General features: G+C 34.7%; 1 protein-coding gene across 1 annotated transcript; it reads right to left on the minus strand.

Moving 5' to 3' along the window:
* Window positions 1–372: 372 nt before the first annotated feature.
* Window positions 373–18,066, minus strand: LOC145053808 (protein FAR1-RELATED SEQUENCE 5-like). The gene is made up of 6 exons (XM_079001915.1): window positions 17,832–18,066; window positions 2,644–2,872; window positions 2,088–2,189; window positions 1,713–1,974; window positions 1,059–1,625; window positions 373–984 (listed from the first exon to the last, which is right to left on the minus strand). Exons 1-6 carry the CDS (start codon window positions 18,064–18,066, stop codon window positions 373–375), a joined length of 2,007 nt encoding a protein of 668 aa, XP_078858041.1.
* Window positions 18,067–18,761: the final 695 nt, after the last annotated feature.

Raw genomic sequence — 18,761 nt, forward strand, 5'->3', positions numbered from 1 at the left:
TGGCTTAATTTATTAATCCTCTTACCATTTACAAATAATGCTACCATGTTAGATTGAGTCTACTTATTTTTTGACCAATCCTTTTAAACAATAATTAATATATTTAAATCATTTTTTAATTCATGCCATGTAACTAACGTATGACACATAAACTGATGCTCCATGTAGTTATGACATCACATATCATCTAAGCATTAACAATACCATAACGTGGATTCAGGCATAGATAGTAATTTATTAAAAATAACACTTCAACTATCTGCATTTATTCTTGCAAGAACATTGCATAAATGTAGAACTCAAACATTCATTCTTATTTGTAAAATAACATTTTTTTCTTGAAAACTTAATATATAAGAAGGAAAAACCAAACTATTTAGAAGTAGAAGCATTAGCTTTTTGCTGGCAAGTGCGAGCATTATGATCAACATACTTTCTGCATCGTCCACATTTTCTCGAACCCTTTTTAGCATTCACAATCGCAGTCTCTTTTTGTCCTATCATACTGTTCTTAATCGGGGCACTACCTTTGTTTCTGATTCCTTCTGGAATTTTAACCGTTACTTTATCTCTCTTCTCAACACCAAGTACCGATCCGATGAAGGCTGTGTTCGTCATGGGTCGTGCATTTCGTGTTCCTTCTTCAACATCTTTCGTCAACTCCTTTACTTTCTGTCTATATAACTTTAGCTTTTCCATATTAGAAACTAGCCGATCAACATAATAATCAACTGAAAAGTATATGTCCCAGATCATTGCTTTAAAATCTTCATTTGCATCATTTGTAGGAAACTGACACGTATTATATCCGCTTGCTGATCTCGGCACCACATCCTTTGTCCATTTTCTTGAAACATATTTTTTAGGGAAATGTTCCACACCCGATATCCTTAATACATAAAAGCAGTGTCTACATAGACACCCAGTTAATTCGAATCGTAAACACGAGCAACTAACAGTGTAATCGGATTTCATGAATGAAACCTGTCAATATTACAAAATAATAATATCAGTTTTTTTAAACCAATACTAGATACAACGGACTAGATTATACATACCTCAAAATCACCAAAATGTTTTACATCTTTGTCGGTATCCTTGATGCTGAATTTAGTTATTCCATCATATTCTACTACTTTAATTGAGTAGCATGTAAGCATCGATGCCATTATCTCTGTTTGAACTTCAAAGAACACAGTTCGTGTGAATGTTTGAGATGCCTCCTCTTCAATCAACAATTTAGTTATAATTTCAGGATTCATGTAACGCGAGTCATGATTATTTTTAAGTTGAACAAAACGTTGTGCTTCCATTTCCGTTTCAAAATGACCGACAAACTCAATTAAGTGCAAATCTGCATTTGTCATCAACTCGTAGAAGTAATTCTCACCTTCCGATCTTGATGTCGTTTGCATTAACCCTGATAAGTGACAATCCTGAAAATAAGCAGGAATCCATTTATCTCGTATTGCAAACATTTTGTTAAACCAATTGTTACTATTTAAATCGTATTCATCCATTATTGATTGCCATTCTATATCAAACTCGCTTGCACTGATTCGTTCATTCCATATCAGAATGTTTAAACGTTTCAACACCCCCGTCTTTGACATATGTGAACCCAACTGAAAAACCAACTAGTAATCATCATTACATAAAAATTTTTCAATTCAAGTAATGCATACAATGTATTATGTGGGTATATTCTTTACCTTATCGGTGAACTTCTGTGATATGTGCCACATACACAATCGATGCCTACATGATGGTGAGAAAACAGCTGGAATCGCTTGTTTGATAGTCGGGTCTTGATCGGTCATCAACACTGTTGGTTCCCATCCAAAAGTAATTTTAAAAGCCATTAACAACCATTTATATGATTCTATTGACTCACTAGCAAGTAAGCCAACAGCAAAAGTGACACATTTTTTGTGATTGTCGATACCGGTAAATGGCATGAAAATCATGAAGTACCTGTAAAACAAGTAATAAGATATGAATTAAACTTGTTATTACTCACTATAAGTTCATATGTTAGGCCCAAACTGAAACATGATAATTTTTTAATAAGTAAAGCTATTGCATACTTGTTTGTTCGGTAAGTAGCATCGAATCCAACATCTCCAAATACAGAATAATTACGTTTTGCTTCTTCATCTGCCCAAAATAACCCACATAGATTCTCCTCACTATCCACACAATATTCAAAAGTAAAGTCGTGTAAATACTCCTTTTTTTAGTAAGCTTCTCAATTACCATGTCCGCATCACTCTCACCAATATATGTTATCATATCCCTTTTCAAATTCTTACATTCAACTTCTGTTACCCCTACATTGAAAAATCTACCTTGTGTTTGCTTCAATATCTTGAATGCTCTAACTGGACCAATATTTATATCTGAAACATATGTAAGCCTCCTGTTACTTTTCAAAAAAACAAAATCTTCTGGATTAACTAGTTCATGTGTGTGTTTCTCCTCAAAATATTTGACCACCCAAAGATTTTCATCATTAACCTTCAATCGGATACAAGCTTTACATCGGGTTCGGTGACTTGGCCGATTACGACGCTGTTTGCTCTGGTCTTTCAAACTATCAAATGAACGTTTTTTTTCTCTCCCTCCCTATTACATACTATGTACCTACGGGAATAACCATCTCCCTTTTTTGACTGCTTTGTAGTTGCCTTTCGTATTTCAAACCCACTATTGCGTGCATATTCTCTGTAAAATGCCAGTGCTTCATCATATGAAGGAAACACTTGCCCTATATATGGTTTCAACTCGACTTCTGGTGTCCAACCTTTTCCCACAAGTTCTAGACATTGAACCTCATTAGACTGAATACTTGTTGGTTGCGATTCAGACATATCTGTAACACATAAAAAGATTTATGTCAGATTCAGTTAATACACAATTAATAAAGATTACCAACTTTAAGCTATTTCCTGCTGGGTTTATTGGAAATGTAGTCTAGGAAACATCATAAAATTATGCAGACAACATCTTTAATCTAAAAAATGATTCATCTATAAACTGATTCACATACTTTAAATCTTACATTATTTAATTTTTATACATATTATACGTACTGTAAAATCATTGTTTTTATACTTACTGATTCAAGTTATTCAAGTTATTCAAGTGATTCAATTTTTGTAATACTTGTTTTTTTTAACTGCTTCATTAAAAAACACCGTAACGAATCCATTTCATCATATTTGTATTACTGATTCCAGTGATTCAATTCAAGTGCTTCAGTTTTTTTGACACTTGTGTTTTTTTTAAACTGTTTCATTAAAAACACCTAAACGAATCCAGTGTTTCATCAACTAACCAAAAAATAGGAGGCACAACTCATATTTAATTAAAACCTTTGTTTAGCATTTTTTACAAGACAAGAAACAGCTTGCATCAGTTATCAACTTCTTTTATAACACGATTGAATAACATAAGAAGCATCACAAAATGTAATGAATCACAAAAATTGTTCATCAGACAGATTTAATCACTAGTTTCCTAGTGTATAACAACATACATCATATTGAATCAACATATTCACATTAACATAGAGTTAAAAACTGCATTCTTTAGATTCAAATACAAAATAAAAATATAAAAATAACAAAAAAAAACGTGAATCAGTAAACTTCTTTCTTCGAATTATGTTTAACGAATCTGCAAATTCATTGATTAATAAGTTGAAGCTTCTAACCTTTGATGCGTCTTCTTCTCTTGGTTGTGAAATGTAAATCCGTATACCTCTGCCTTTTGAATCTGGAAATCGGTGGATGTATATATGAGCTTCTTCATAGAAGTTGGTTGCTCTTTATATCATGCTTAGTCGTTCCAAAAAAAGCCCAGGCAAGAAAATAGGCAAAAAACAATTTTTACTTTGTACCTGATGCAAGTCTTTAATATCACCATTGGAAACGTGACTTACTCCTACCAATTTTAAAACCACTTACTTAAATAAATCCCTGGCTCCAATATTACATTTCATCTCTTTATCAATCATTAATTACTATTTCTTCTTGCCTTCTTACCATTTTCTCATTTCTTAATGGATCTATATTCATATATATATATATATATATATATATATATATATATATATATATATATATATATATATAACAACGTAAAATTTCCAATTTAATTTTTCATTTTTAAACCACAAAATGTATATCATATCATAATCTCAAATCCAAAACAACAGTGTTTTCAAAACAAATCCCAAGATCTCTCTAATGTGAACTCCATCGGTGTGGGTGTGTACGAGTCAAGCCGTCGCCTTCCCACGGTCCTCGCTGGTACCTGAGACATCAAACACAACAACTATAAGCATAAATGCTTAGTGAGTTCCCCAAAATACCACATACCACAAATACGCCACTCGAGGCTAAACCCGACCCTCCGTTCAAGATGTCTCAGCGGGACCCTCCAGTCCTGCAGCTCGTCGGAACCTCCGGTCCAGTCATAGCTCATTGGGCCCTCTGGCCCGGTCTGAATCGTTGGACCCTCCGGTCCGGTCTATATAATCATACAACATACAAATAACACATAGCATGTAATCTCTAATATAACACATATTCTCGTACATAGCACATAAGACCCTCTGGTCAACTTAGAATACCCTCAAGGTAACGTATAGTGAGAAGACTCACCTCGCGTAACTCGGTAACTCGGAAAACCTCGAACTCGGTGAATAGGACCTAGCCTCCACCTAATCATATGAAATATACACTTGTCATCAACATAATTTCCCCAGGCTAGACCAAACTCTCTAAACACTCTCAGGAAGGGTAAAAGACCATTTTACCCCCTTGCTTGGCTCAAATACACTAGAGTTGACCAAACCCTAAAAGTCAACAAAAGTCAACCCTCTCCGGGTTACGCTGCGCGTACCAACATGTACGCTGGGCGTACCCGAAGTTTCCACAGAATTGGGGTATGCGACACTTTATGCCGCACGTATTGGGATTACGCCCAGCGTAACCACCAGCTCCCTTATCCCATTCATTCAGACCTTAATCTGTTAAGACTTTAGTCCAAACTCTAGATCCGACTCCTTTTATACGACTTAACCCATAAAGTCGAGACCTTTATGCCTTTGCATGGCTGTAGAGGTCACTTTGTGCTCAAAACACCATTTCTCTTTCCATAATGGGACTATAACTCATGCATGGCACTAGATCCACGACCAAGACTGGATTTTTATGAACCCTTAACATCAAACACACTAGAAGAGGCCAGATTCATGCTCATGGAGACTATTTGCACACAAAATCTCAAACTTGGGACCCAAAAACCCTAAAATTGTCCCAAAAAGCAAAACTTAAGAAGAACAAGGAAAGCTCAGACCTTTTTACCTCAAAAGAGATCTCCAACCACTATAGAGCACGAATCTACACTTGTTCTTCCACATCTAGCACCAACAATGGCTCCTCTTTCCCTTCTTCACCTTGAAAAGTTAACTCCAAGCTCAAAACATACACACACAGGCTAAGGCACGGATCTCAGCTCTCAAGGGACTCACTCAAGGAATATGGTGGCTAGGGCAAAGGGCCACATGTTCCTTTTATAGTGCATAAGCCAGAAATTAGGGTTTGCATCTGGGCTCACTACGCCCAGCGTACTCGGTCAAGTCCGCGTCCAAATTAAGCGCGTGAGTACGTGCGGCGTACACCCCAGTACGCCCAGCGTACTCGCCAATTCAACATACAACTCAAAGGACTAAACTTGCCAACTTTCAAAATAAAAGGACCATAAATCTTACCTGGATTTTGGGCTATTACAATATATATATATATATATATATATATATATATATATATATATATATATATATATATATATATACAGAGAGAGAGAGAGAGAAGCATGATCGGATGATGACTCTTTTTAAAATGAGGACTCGTGAGAACACCTTAAAAAATTGAAAAAAAATCTAAAAAAGAAATACAAATCATAGAATCGAGCATAATACTACATCGGAGAGAAAAAAAATTGGATCATTAAAATTGAAGTATATGATCATTTTTATGATTTATGATTCAATTTTTATGATCCATGATTCAATTTTAGTGATGGAATTTTTTTTTTCAATTTTTTTTTCTCCCAGATATAGTAATATGCTCGATTTTATGATTTGTATTTTTTTTTAAATTTTTTTAAGGTGTCATCACGAGTCCTCACCGAAAAAAGAGTCATCACCCGAACCGGACCCTATATATATGTATATGTGTATATATATATATATATATATATATATATATATATATATAGAGAGAGAGAGAGAGAGAGAGAGTTAGGTTCAAATGTTTCTACTATCTATTGTGTGCATGTATGATTGATTCTAGACCAATCATTTTAGTTATTTAAAGAAAGTAATTAATGCATATTAAATGCTGAAGATTTAATTAATACTCATTATATATTTAATATGTAATATGCATTAATAACTTTATTAAAATAACTAAAATGATTGGTCCATAATTAATCCTACATGCACATAATAGATAGTTAGAACACAATAACCTAAACACACACACACACACACATATATATATATATATATATATATATATATATAGTGAGAGAGAGAGAGAGAGAGATGTTTCTAACTTGAAAGAAATCCTTGGCGGTGGAGTTTTGATCTTGGGCATGTTGTCATTGACAATAGAAAAGAGAAGCCTTTGGTTGTGGTTATTGTTATCAGCAAAAATCGGTGGTGGTGGTGTTTAACACTAGTAAGAGAGAAAATAGCGAGGCTTTAAAAATCAAGAGAACAGAGAAACAGTTGAAAGTGAGCCATTTTTTTAAGGCAATACCCCTGACACAAAAAGCATGGGTGAAAAATATCTTTTTGCAACATTAGTTGGGACACCATTAGGGGTGGCATCTAGCTTGTCCAATCATGTTGTCCCTAATTGCGTCATCGTAATTGCCTCACTTTCTTATATTATGCATGGTCTTCGGGGTCACAAACTCGGTCACCGCCACTATAGATCTCATATTTTAAGGGTCGTGTGACAATTAATTGTTTATTAAGTTAGATCTTACTGAGTCAAGACCGACCGTGTCAGACATAGCTATGAATATGACCAAGTGACATATCAAATGAGTTTCAACCAAGTCAGAGACTTCTAAGCGTGGTATTAAACAGTCTGAATATAACCGAGTAACATCCTGCCTCTTAGAGACTCAGTAAGAGACATATTAGACAAACCCTTACTCTTTGAAACTCTTCCAAAGAGGTTTAAACATATCTGTAACACTTTATAAACTAGTTTAATACCAATATTGAATTAATTTAGAAGAGTAGTGAAGTCCGAAATTTTATGAATGATCAAAGTACTTGTATATTACGTATACATTTTCATTGTTGGACTAAAGAAACTTTAGTTTGTGATATTATATTAAATCATTCAAATATATTTCAACTAACTGCAAATCCTTATTTTAATAAAAGAATAAGTTTATTCTTTTTTGTCATATGTCATCCTATTAAACATCCTAATTAATATCATATCACTTGTCAACCTATTGATTCTCCATGTAAATTTTTAAAATTAAATTTCTCTCACTACATACATTAAATTAATAAAATTTAAAATAAAATTAAAACAAATTTTAAGATAATATAATTTCATGTATTTATTTAAATCAACGAATATAGTTTTATATAACTAAAAAATATCTCTTAATTAATAATTTATTTAAAATAATTTATTAATAATTTTAAATTTTAACTATGAAAGTTTAATTATTTTTGTAACCGTGATTTTCATGGATTATAAACTTGTAATAGATTGTAGCCCTTCCTAGTATTGTCACTTATTTATTAAATGCATGTTTCTAATAAACATCTTAAATTTGAATGAAAGCAGAGAGACTACTTAGAGTAATATAATCTTATAAGACCATGATCAAGGATATATATATATATATATATATATATATATATATATATATATATATATATATATATAGTTAGTTAGTTAGTTAGTTTATTGTGTTTTAACTATCTATCGTGTTCATGTAAGATTGATTGTTGACCAATCATTTTAGTTATTTTAAGAAAGTAATTAATTCATATTAATCCTTCGTAATAAATGAAAATAATTTTGCCACATGTCACTCTCTCATTAACTTGGACACATGTCATTTTTTGGTATTTTTGGATAAATGTTTTTTCCATTGTAATTTTCTCATTTTTTTTTATCTTTTTTTAATTAAAACATCATATTTACACCTCAATTAATAATTGTCTTAATTGAAAATAACCAATAAATTACAATATCATTCATATAGTATTTAATATGTCTCTTTTAAAATCTAAAATTTAAAATTTAAGTTTCAAATCTACAATTTCAGATTTAAATAATTTTTTGTTTAAACCTTTATATTTAAATTTTTTGTGTTTTATTCTAGTATAACATACATGTTTTACAACTAGTTACTATATTATATAACATATTTGCCATATCTTGAATATTAAAATATATACGTTATAAAACTTTTTGCACAAATCAATTATGCATAAATAATTCTATAATACTTACCAAAAACTTGAATCATTCACATAATTTCTTTTGCATTTTTTATTCATATGGGTTCTTATGGGTTGATTCATATGGTTGGTACTGATTTTAAACACGTAAACTAATATTTTGATATAAGTTAAGGAATTAGTGGATTAATGTGTTTAAATTTTAATCTCATCACAAATAAAACACGTAAGCAAATTTACGTTTGTCATCTTATGCTCCGCGAAATTCTATGCTCTCGATTTTTTTTAACAAGCAAGAACATCATCTAATTTATTTGGATTTTTTTGTGCTATAGAACCCACGTGAAGGATTCGGCAAACTTATATTTATGTTTTGCCGAAAGTGAGTTTTAATTGACTGTTATGATCCAACTTTGGCTTAGGTTGCAATTTTAAAACATTAATATATATATATATATATATATATATATATATATATATATATATATATATATATATATATATATATATATATATATATATATAATTTTTCAAGGATTTATCGGTTTTAATGGTTAAATTGCAACAAAAAAAAAATCAGGGGCGACTTTTTTGTCAATAGAGCCAATATATATATATATATATATATATATATATATATATATATATATATATATATATATAATATATATATATATATATTTATTTGCAGATATCCATTAGGCTAGTGGGAGTGGTGGCACACTTGCTATTGTCCACGTAGACGCCACGTCAGTTTTGCAACACTTTAGCCAAACTTTGTCATAATATGGCATGGGTTGTCACGGTTGTTATATGATATTTTTTCTAAAATTAATTAATATAAAAAATAAACATTTCAAATATATATATTTTTTAAATCTTAAATTTCATTAAACTTAAAAAAAAATTACTTCACACAACAAGAAAACATATAATTTCAAATTACAAAACCTAGATGTTATTTTTTTTTTGCGACCTCTTCTTTGCTTTTAAATAACAAAACCTAGAAATTTAAATAACGAAACCATGGATATAAAATAACGAAACCTAGATGTTATTTTTTTGCGACCTCTTCTTTGCTTTTATTGTTATTTCTTTTTCACATCCTATGAGAGAGTTAGTGTATCTCATAAAGATCATCATGACACAATTTGCTTTTTTCTCTTGTGTGATCGCCAAATATTGTTCAAAATACGACTTCAAGTGGTCCATTTTGCTTGTTAGTTGGTTGATGTTAACCGAAGCATTTCTTGAACAACTTTCTGCAGCTTTTCACTTTCGCTTGGCTCGGTCTTATAACATCCCAAAATTACAGGCCAAAAATCTCATTTTCAAATACGTCATTATAAAACCAATAGTGTAATAAAACATTTGTAATATCATGTCATATCAAAGTCAAAGTAGAAATAATCAAACATGTTATCATGAAACAATATCAGAGTGTAATCCCAAAAATCTCATGTGCGGAAAACCATAGTGTGATGTGCTGCGATCAAGCCGGCTCCTTTCCTTTAAACACGAAGTACCTGAAACCAAAACTGAAAACCGTAAGCACGAAGCTTAGTGAGTTCCCCCATCATACCACATACCATACAATCACATATCATACATACTGCCGGGCAATTCTGGGGTGCCCGACCTACCCGGTACGGCCATTCTGGGGTGCCGACCTACCCGTGTCAAGCCGTTCTGGGGTGCTGACTACCCATGTCAAGCCATTCTAGGGTGCTGACTACCCATCGGTCCTAACAACCGATCCTTGGGGACTATTTCACCCCTACTGCTACTATCACATATATCATAACATAACATATTATCAGACATATCTGGGGTATCCGATCTACCCTTCGGTCCTAACGACCGAACTTGGGGACTATTCCCCTCCTACTACCACTATCACATATAACATATCATGCCAGCATATAAATATATCATCACATACTGTCAGACATATCTAGGGTGTCTGACCTACCCTTCGGCCCTAACAACCGAACTCTACTACTATCACATGTACGTATCATGCCAGCATATAACATATCAGGTAGTAGAAAACCTAGATTATATCACAAAGACAATCATCTAACATACAGCTCCTACTGGTGGGTCGGCATTGTGGCCGTAGACCCACCGCTACTGGAAGGTAACTCACCTCGCACTGCTGAAGTCCCGTAGACTCAAACGCCACACTGCTGAAGTCCCGCAGACTCGACCCCAACTGCTGGATGACAAATCGGGGATCTGTCAATATCAAAACATCACCCAATTAATAATTGGGTCCCAACACATAACCAATAGTACATTCTTTGGATAATTACTACATTACCCCAAGCTTGGCTCATTCAAGCCCAAGGCCCAATCTATAGGCCCAAAGTCAATTAGGAATCAAACCCAACACATGGCCCAATTTTCCAAATTGGGCCTAGGCCTATACATGGTCTCATTCTAAGGCCCAACGTCATATAATCATTAAGGCCCAAACTATGGCCCATCTATGGCCCAATTTTCCAAGTTGGTCCCAAGCCCCTTACATGGGCCTTACCCTAAGCCCATTAAATTATTCTAGTCTAATTGTTTGACTTTGGATGGCCCATTAATAAACCCAAGTGAAATTAGGGTTTCACATAAAATGATGATTAGGGTTAAGTTTCCTACTTAACCCATTAAGGACTTAACCCATTAAGTCCAATATCGCTTAGATTAATCTTTACCAATGATTATTATTTAATATCTCGAGTTATTAAATAATTCCTGTGTGTCCCGATTAATTCCCCAAATTAAGATTTACTAACATTAGGGTTTTCCAACTCAAATACTAGCCCATTATTAATTTGTTGGACTTGTAGGTTATTTAGGGCTTTATTGGGCCTATCAAGCCCACTAGAATGTCATCAAGCCCATTAGGGTTTTATTGGGTCCATTAGAGTTCATTAAGCTTCATTGGGCCCATTAGAGCTCCTTTGAGCCCATTAGGGTTTCACTAAGCCCATTAGGGTTTCTAGCACCCCAAACGAATCAATCACAAGAGACAAAACGCACCGCCACCCGACACGGCGGTCGGTGGCGGCGGGAGGTGGCAGCCACCACCCTAAGGTGGTGGTTTCTAATTTCTTTCCATTATTTCGCTTTTGAGTTACAATTACAACGAAAATACCAAAGCAACACACACCCTAACTAAGCTAAACATACACACACAAACCACCTTGAAGTGGTCGGCGGTGGTGCATGGCGGTAGCCACCACCTTACGGTGGTAGCGGTGGCTCCTTGTGATTTCCGGCTAGACTAAACACGCACTAATCAGGAATACATGCACACACACCCGTTGTATGGTCACAAAACAACCCCCAGCCACCCACCAGCGGTGACCGACGACTGCAGCAACAACTTTTGGCCGACAGGAGGAAGTAGAAGCGGCGGCAGGCGGTGGTTTGCATCGACAGTCACAACAGCGGTACAACAACGATCTTGGCATTCAGCAACCGCCCTTAATGGTGGCTCACAACCCACACCCGACGAGTATGGCTAGCTCCACAATCCTCCTGTTACCTACAACTTCTGATGGCACGAACTTGACTAGGCGGCGACACCCAAAACATAGCAGAGAATCACCGTAGGGATCGACGACGGCGTTAAACAAAAAAGAGAAGAAGAAGAATGGTGGCGGTGGACCTCGAAAAAAGGCAGGGGCTCCTCCCCAAATCGTTTCCCACCAAGAGGGTCATGGCGTCTGACGATGGGCGCACATTACAGCAACAGCAACCACATCGACTGCGAATACGGTCGGTTGTCGAGCTCCGATAGCAGTGGTTCACGGTTACGGAATCCCGCAGTCACGGTGGCGGTGACTCTTCGATGGCGACTCGTCTGATCGGAAACTACGAAGGAGAAGAGAGAGATGGCGGCTGGGGAGTCACAAGGTGGCGGCTGCTATGGATTAGGTTTAGGGTTTCGCTTGGGTTATGTCTTCATACACGGGAGGAATAACGGGTCTTCACTCGTGTTCTTTCTTCAAACTTCTAATATTTTAACGAGTTTAGTCCCCCTCACTAGATTCATTTTCAAACAAAGTCCTTAATTTACCAATTCAACCCTGCCCTCTGAAATTCCTTTGAAATTAAGCCCAAGACTTACATTCTAGCCCCCGACCCCATAAAATCTTCTCAACTTTAGTCCAATACTTACCATTCAGCCTTTAGCTTCCAACATCTCTTCAAATTAAGTCCGAATTACATTTTAACCCCCAAAACTAACTCTTTGCTGTTCTATTATGCTTTTAGGGCTATTTTCATTTATTAATTTGTTCATTTATTTATTTATTTAACTAATAAATGAACGGGTGTTACAGGTCTCTTCCAATGGGATGAGCGACTCTTGGAGCCTCAAAAGGCTCCTCCTCATTGAGGTCAATCCCGACATACGCATCGAATGATTGACTATGCATCATTTTCAGATGTTTGGTTCCTTTAAAAGAACCACTCGTAAATGTTTCATAAGGGTCGACCTCTTGCCATTTTCTTTGACAATTTCAAAATATTCCAAACATCTAGAAATTTGAAATTGGCCCCTTTCTGATTTTGGTACACTTTAAGAGCTTTTTTCAAAATTGTTTTGTCGTTTTCACCACTTTGTCATTGTTGTTTGAAACTCAAAAACACCTCATTAGACTCTATCACCACTTTGTTGACATTTCTACATTTCGAATAAATTTGATCCTTTTTCGGTACTCTCCAAGATTCATCTCCGTGAGAAAATATTGTGTAATTTTCTGGAAAAATGTTGGACAATCTTGTTTGTTTCCGACCAACCGATCTTTAGAATCATCCACCTACACATGAGCTAACACCTTTTCTTCGGCCGTTGTCCATTGCTTTGGAGCCACCTTTCCATTTTTTGGGGTTGTGGATTCTCTTCCGACTCTGATTCCGTTTCAAGGATAACTTTAGGTTCCCCTTGAGTTTGGAATTGGGTTTGGAAATTTGTTAGGGAGTCGGGAAGATCATCAAATGGATTGAAGTCGGTTTTCATTTGGGATGAGAAGTTCATTTATGGTTGGTATTGAAATTGGAGTTGTCTTTGAAATTATAGATGGTTTTGGAATTGAGGTTGATTTTGGTATTGTGCTTGATTTTGGTATTGAGGTTGGTTTTGGGTTTGAAATGGGTAGTAAACACCACCAAAGTTTAAATTTGGTGGAAAGTAAATTGACGGATCGCTTTGGTTTTTGAACCAAATTTGATGAAGAATATGATATATTTGGGTTTTGGGTGTTTCTTTTGATATTTTTTTGAGCTTTTGGGTTGGAAAGAGAATGTATTTTTTCACAAAAATTGTAATGTTTTAGTGAAAAAATGAAGATGGGGAAGTGGGATAAAATAGAATATGTATTGTTATTTATGTAGGGTAAAAATGAGGAATTTTGTGAAATTTATTTTTTTGAAAAAAAGGTCAATAAACCCTTCCAATGTTCACAAATATTCAAACCCAATACCCTCTCTCATCGGTAAGTTTTAGCTGAGTTGCCGAGCTGAGCTCGGCATGACGAGGGCTCAACCTGCTGTTCACCCAAGCCACTTATTAATAACAACAAATTACATTAATGGCCCTTGATGAAACAATAAACAGACAAAAAAAATAGGGAAAAAAGTAAGGTAAATGGTCTTTGATGAAGCAATTAATTAATAGTGTTTTCTAATGGTATTAGTCATAAAATCCAAATGTACAAAGAAAATGGATAATGTCAATGTAGCACAATGAACTTTTATGATTTGTCCGACTTGACCAATTATGTTTTTTTCTTGCGCATTAGGTCATCTAACTTTTACTGTACATGTCAATTAGGCCATTATCGTTAGTTTTTAACCATTCCTCCGTTAACTAGTTATCTAAATGACACGAATGGCCCTTATGTCACAACCAGGAATTTTGATGTTTTGTAACAACAACAATTATACCAACTGTAAGCCAACAATGTGAAAGCATGCATGATGTTTATTCAATAACAACAAAACTTCAATCAAACACTTTATACAAGCACTGCAAATAGTCAACCAAGAATTGGAAACCCTAAAAATCCTGGTTTAAGTCCATTTGGACTAGAATTTCCTTATTGGGCCTAATGGACCAATAAGCTTCCAATTTAACTATCTTGAACATAGAACTCTCAAATGGGCCCTAATTGGACCGATATACATGAAACTTAATATTTTGGGCCTTATAAGCCTAAAATGAACTAGGTTATCTTTAATGGGCCTTATTGGACCACAACAAATTTATATAGCTCTAATGGGTCATAAAAATCATTCCTTGATTTATTTGGGCCGAAAATTACCTAATTAAATCATAATATGGGCTTAAACACAAGAAGCCCAATATTCTTTCTTTCCTTTCTCCTCTTCTCGGCCCAACTACACAAAGAAGGGAAGAGTTGACTTCCATTGCCACCTCTTTACTACCTCTTGGATTTCCATGCAAATCTCATACTTCCATGCACACATCATATCACTCACTTCTCTTCTCCTCTCTCTCTTTTCTACCCTCGGCCGAGAACCACAAAGAAACACACACACATTTCACTTAAACACTCTCAAAGAAACTCTCTTCATTCTTTATCAAATTTTCAAGATCTAAGGGCTTTTCAAGGAGTTTATTCCACAAAATTCATCATCTAAGAAGCCTCTAAGTTCGAGATCTTCCAAGAAGGCTTGCTAGGATCGAATCTTCTTCATTTCTCTCTTCAAAAACCGAACCCACAACTCACGGTGAGCTTCATACCCCTCTCTTTTCGGTTTTCATGAGTTTTATGAGGGAGAATACAAGTAAAATGTGTAGATCTATGTGTATGTGTATGCTATGTATGATTTTATACATGTATGTGTGATTTTATGTGTTTTTGTGTTGAATATGTAAACGAAAAGGGAAGAAATCTCGAGATCTATGACATAATAAGGAAATCAAACATGATCTAAGTTATATTACACTAAACTAGTCAAGAATAATAACTTATAAGATTGTGATAAACATATTTCACCACAAAACTCATTTTTGGGCTTAAATTGTCAAATATACAAAAGTTGGGTTAAAAGTTGCTAAATCACGTTTTCTTAAAGGTCTAAAGGGTCAAAACAGTTACAATAATTATTTTTTCTGAACATTATGATCTTCAAAGGACTTAAAATGTAAATATTAGCTTAATGGGCTAAATTTTGGGCTTTTCGGGCCAATAAGCCGAAAATTGCGAAAGTATGACATTTAAAAGGGCTGAAGCAGTAAACTCTTCAAAACAGGGGATAAAAAGTGTAACAAAACTATTCCAAGGGTTAAAGATGGTTTCCAAAAAGGATCGAAAATGTAAAGTTTTTGGATTTTGGGCTAAAAGTATAAAAATTGCAAAAAGTTGGGCTTTAACCGGAAAATACTATTCTGGAAGGGTTGAAACTGTTAACAAAATAATTTTTGAGTTAAAAATATCATTTCAACAAATCTATGATGCAAAAGTGTCAAGAAAATGTTTTAAGGGCTTAAAATGACTTTTCTCTTATATAAAGGACTAAAATTGTTATTTTTATAAAAAGAAAAGGGGCTGAAAAGGTAAAACCACATATTTAAACCAATTATTTTATTTATAGAAAATAACAATCGTTAAATCGAACTCTCTAGTAGATATGCGATACCTAAGACAAGTAAATATTCGACATTTGGGCTTGAAAGTTTCAAATCATGCTTGTTGGACCTTGCAAGTCCATTAACATGATCTTTGGGCCCAATGGATAATGATTATATGTTATTGGGCCTTCTATGACCCAATTCCATGTAAAGGGGCCTTAAATGACTTTTTAAGTGCTATCGGGCCCTAGTGATCCATTAGTATTGTCATAAGGTCAAAGTAATCAAATACGAGATGGGCCAATGTGTCTTTCGCATCCCCGATAGCCTAAAATAACTCATGGAAGTAGCACGACTTCGTACTCCTCTTCTCCTTGTTTGTTAGGCTTATGAGTAATCAAAGTAAACAAATTCAGATTGTTAATCAATGGTAAACAAGGTTGTTTGGATTAAGTGAGCGATAATAGGTGACGCCTCTAAGGATCGTTCGTAAACTGTAGTTATAACTAGTCATTATTAATGCATGGCTATAACAACTCGCAAACCTTAATTAATCCAACACCACCCGAGTAATCAAGGAAGAGTAATCAAAAATCATTCATTGCAGCGGTATCACTATTTGAGAAATAACTGTAATTTTATGTTTTTGGAAAACATCGGGTTTTCCGGGGAAGTTCAACATTGTGCACTTGTACGGTTAATACAAAGTTTTTCAATTATACATGTGTTTAAATCATCATGCATATATTTACGGATCTTCACACCTTTTTATAAACAATGATCTTTTCAGAAAATATCGGATTTTGTGGGTTTTACAAACTACACAAATCATTTTATCACAACATTGCTTATGAACTCACCAACATTCCATATGTTGACCGTTTTTCAAAATAACTTGTATTCTCAGGTAACAGGTAGGCCGAGGAATAAGTACCAAGTATGTTAGTGTGTTTTGTTTTTGAAAACTATCAAACAATTTATGTATTGATTTGTAACGTTAAAACAATGTACTTTATGTGAACAATTCCAATTGTAATATATTGATGCATGGTGATATTTATGTTATGATTCATGTATATTCATTGTGATGATATTCAATTTGAGTCACGCGAGCCCTCGAACGTTTTCGTCGTCTGGTTCGGGGTGTGACACCTTATGTTTTAATTTTTTTTCGTAATTGTTTATTATCAACCATGTTTCAACTCACACGACTAAAACTACCATAATTCTGAAACTCTAGGGTCCAAAGTGTAACATTTCACGACTTCTAAACACGCATTGAATGAAGAACGTGGATGCATTCTTTGACCATCGTCTTTATCTTCTAGGTGATGTTTAGCTCCACTTCATTTCATCTCTTTCGCAGTGTTTGATCGAAATGAAAACATAATGTCGTTTGGAGTTATATACCCAACTTCCATTCCACAAACTAAATCCCCTAAAAGAACAGCTCTAGGATAACCACCATCTGCTAAACTATCTGTGCTTAAACCTGTTGAATCTCTATGATATGAAGATAACCAATCGACAATGTCTTTGATTTGTGATTCATTTGGAGTCACTCCTAAAGGATAATACTTTCCTTGATTGTATAAAGTAGCTCCATGAGATTTCACAAGATCCAAAATGCTCAAAGGGTTGAATCGTCTTTTTCCATTTGTCTTCTTTTGCCAGACTTTTCCTTTAAAGCGCTTTCCAGATATGTTAGGGCTTTACCTGCTAAGATACTCCTCATTCCTCCACCGTCAATCGATAGAACACAGATTTTGCCTCTCTGGTTCTTAATCGACTGAACACCTTCGTAGTCAGCCGCCGCAACAGAAACTTTCGGAGAAACCTTTTTAGGTTGCCAAAGCTCCTGATCGTCATAACCAAATAAAAATTTGCTCTCGAGGATCGAAAAGATCTCGTAGCTGAGTCTATCGGTGTCGATGCTTGGTTCTTGTAGCATTTCTAATGGTGAATGATCTGAACCATTTTCTTCTAATAACAACAATCGATTATTTTCTGAAATCTTCACACACACACACACACACTCCTCCCAATTAGAACCCTAGGCACGTAAACATTAATTTCTAAGCAAATATAGTTGTTAAACACACATACATGTGTTTCTTCAGCCAAATGTACACGATCAAGCAGATTAAACAAAAGCAAAAGCAAAGGCTCATCAAGAACCTCCTGCCAAAAAACATGAAACTCGAGTTCTTGTCACAACAATACTTAACAAGTACTTCATCTTTTCCAACAATATCAGACAGTTAAACTTACTGAATCTCAAAAATTATTCCACTCGATTCCAAATAAGAAAAAAGAATTGCAATTAGAAGTGGAATCAAACTATGAACACATCAAATGAGTTATCAGAAAAATGGAAGGAAGGAGATTGGAAAAAGAAAACAAATGGAGGCCATGAGGATCTAAATCGTCTCAGATGCGTGATTTCACGAGCACGAAAAACCCTTTCCACCAAATTTAATGGGAAGAATAATGTCAATGTTACAATTTGGTCCCTAGAGTTTCAGAATGATGGTAGTTCTAGTCGTGTGATTTAAAACATGGCTGATAACTACCAATTACGAAAAAAAATTAAAACATAGGGTCCATTCGTGTCATTTAGATAACTAATTAACCGAGTAATGGTTA

This window comes from Lactuca serriola, chromosome 1 (genome assembly GCF_051521515.1).
Source record: "Lactuca serriola cultivar US96UC23 chromosome 1, Lser_US96UC23_V15, whole genome shotgun sequence".
NCBI lineage: Eukaryota > Viridiplantae > Streptophyta > Magnoliopsida > Asterales > Asteraceae > Lactuca > Lactuca serriola.

Coding starts and splice junctions, on each gene's coding strand:
- LOC145053808 (XM_079001915.1), bottom strand. CDS start 18,066: ATGCTACAAGAACCAAGCATCGACACCGATAGACTCAGCTACGAGATC. Junction 2,873..17,831: donor AATGAGGAGTATCTTAGCAG/GTAAAGCCCTAA, acceptor TATGTGTTACAG/ATATGTCTGAATCGCAACCA. Junction 1,975..2,087: donor GCTACTTACCGAACAAACAA/GTATGCAATAGC, acceptor CTTGTTTTACAG/GTACTTCATGATTTTCATGC.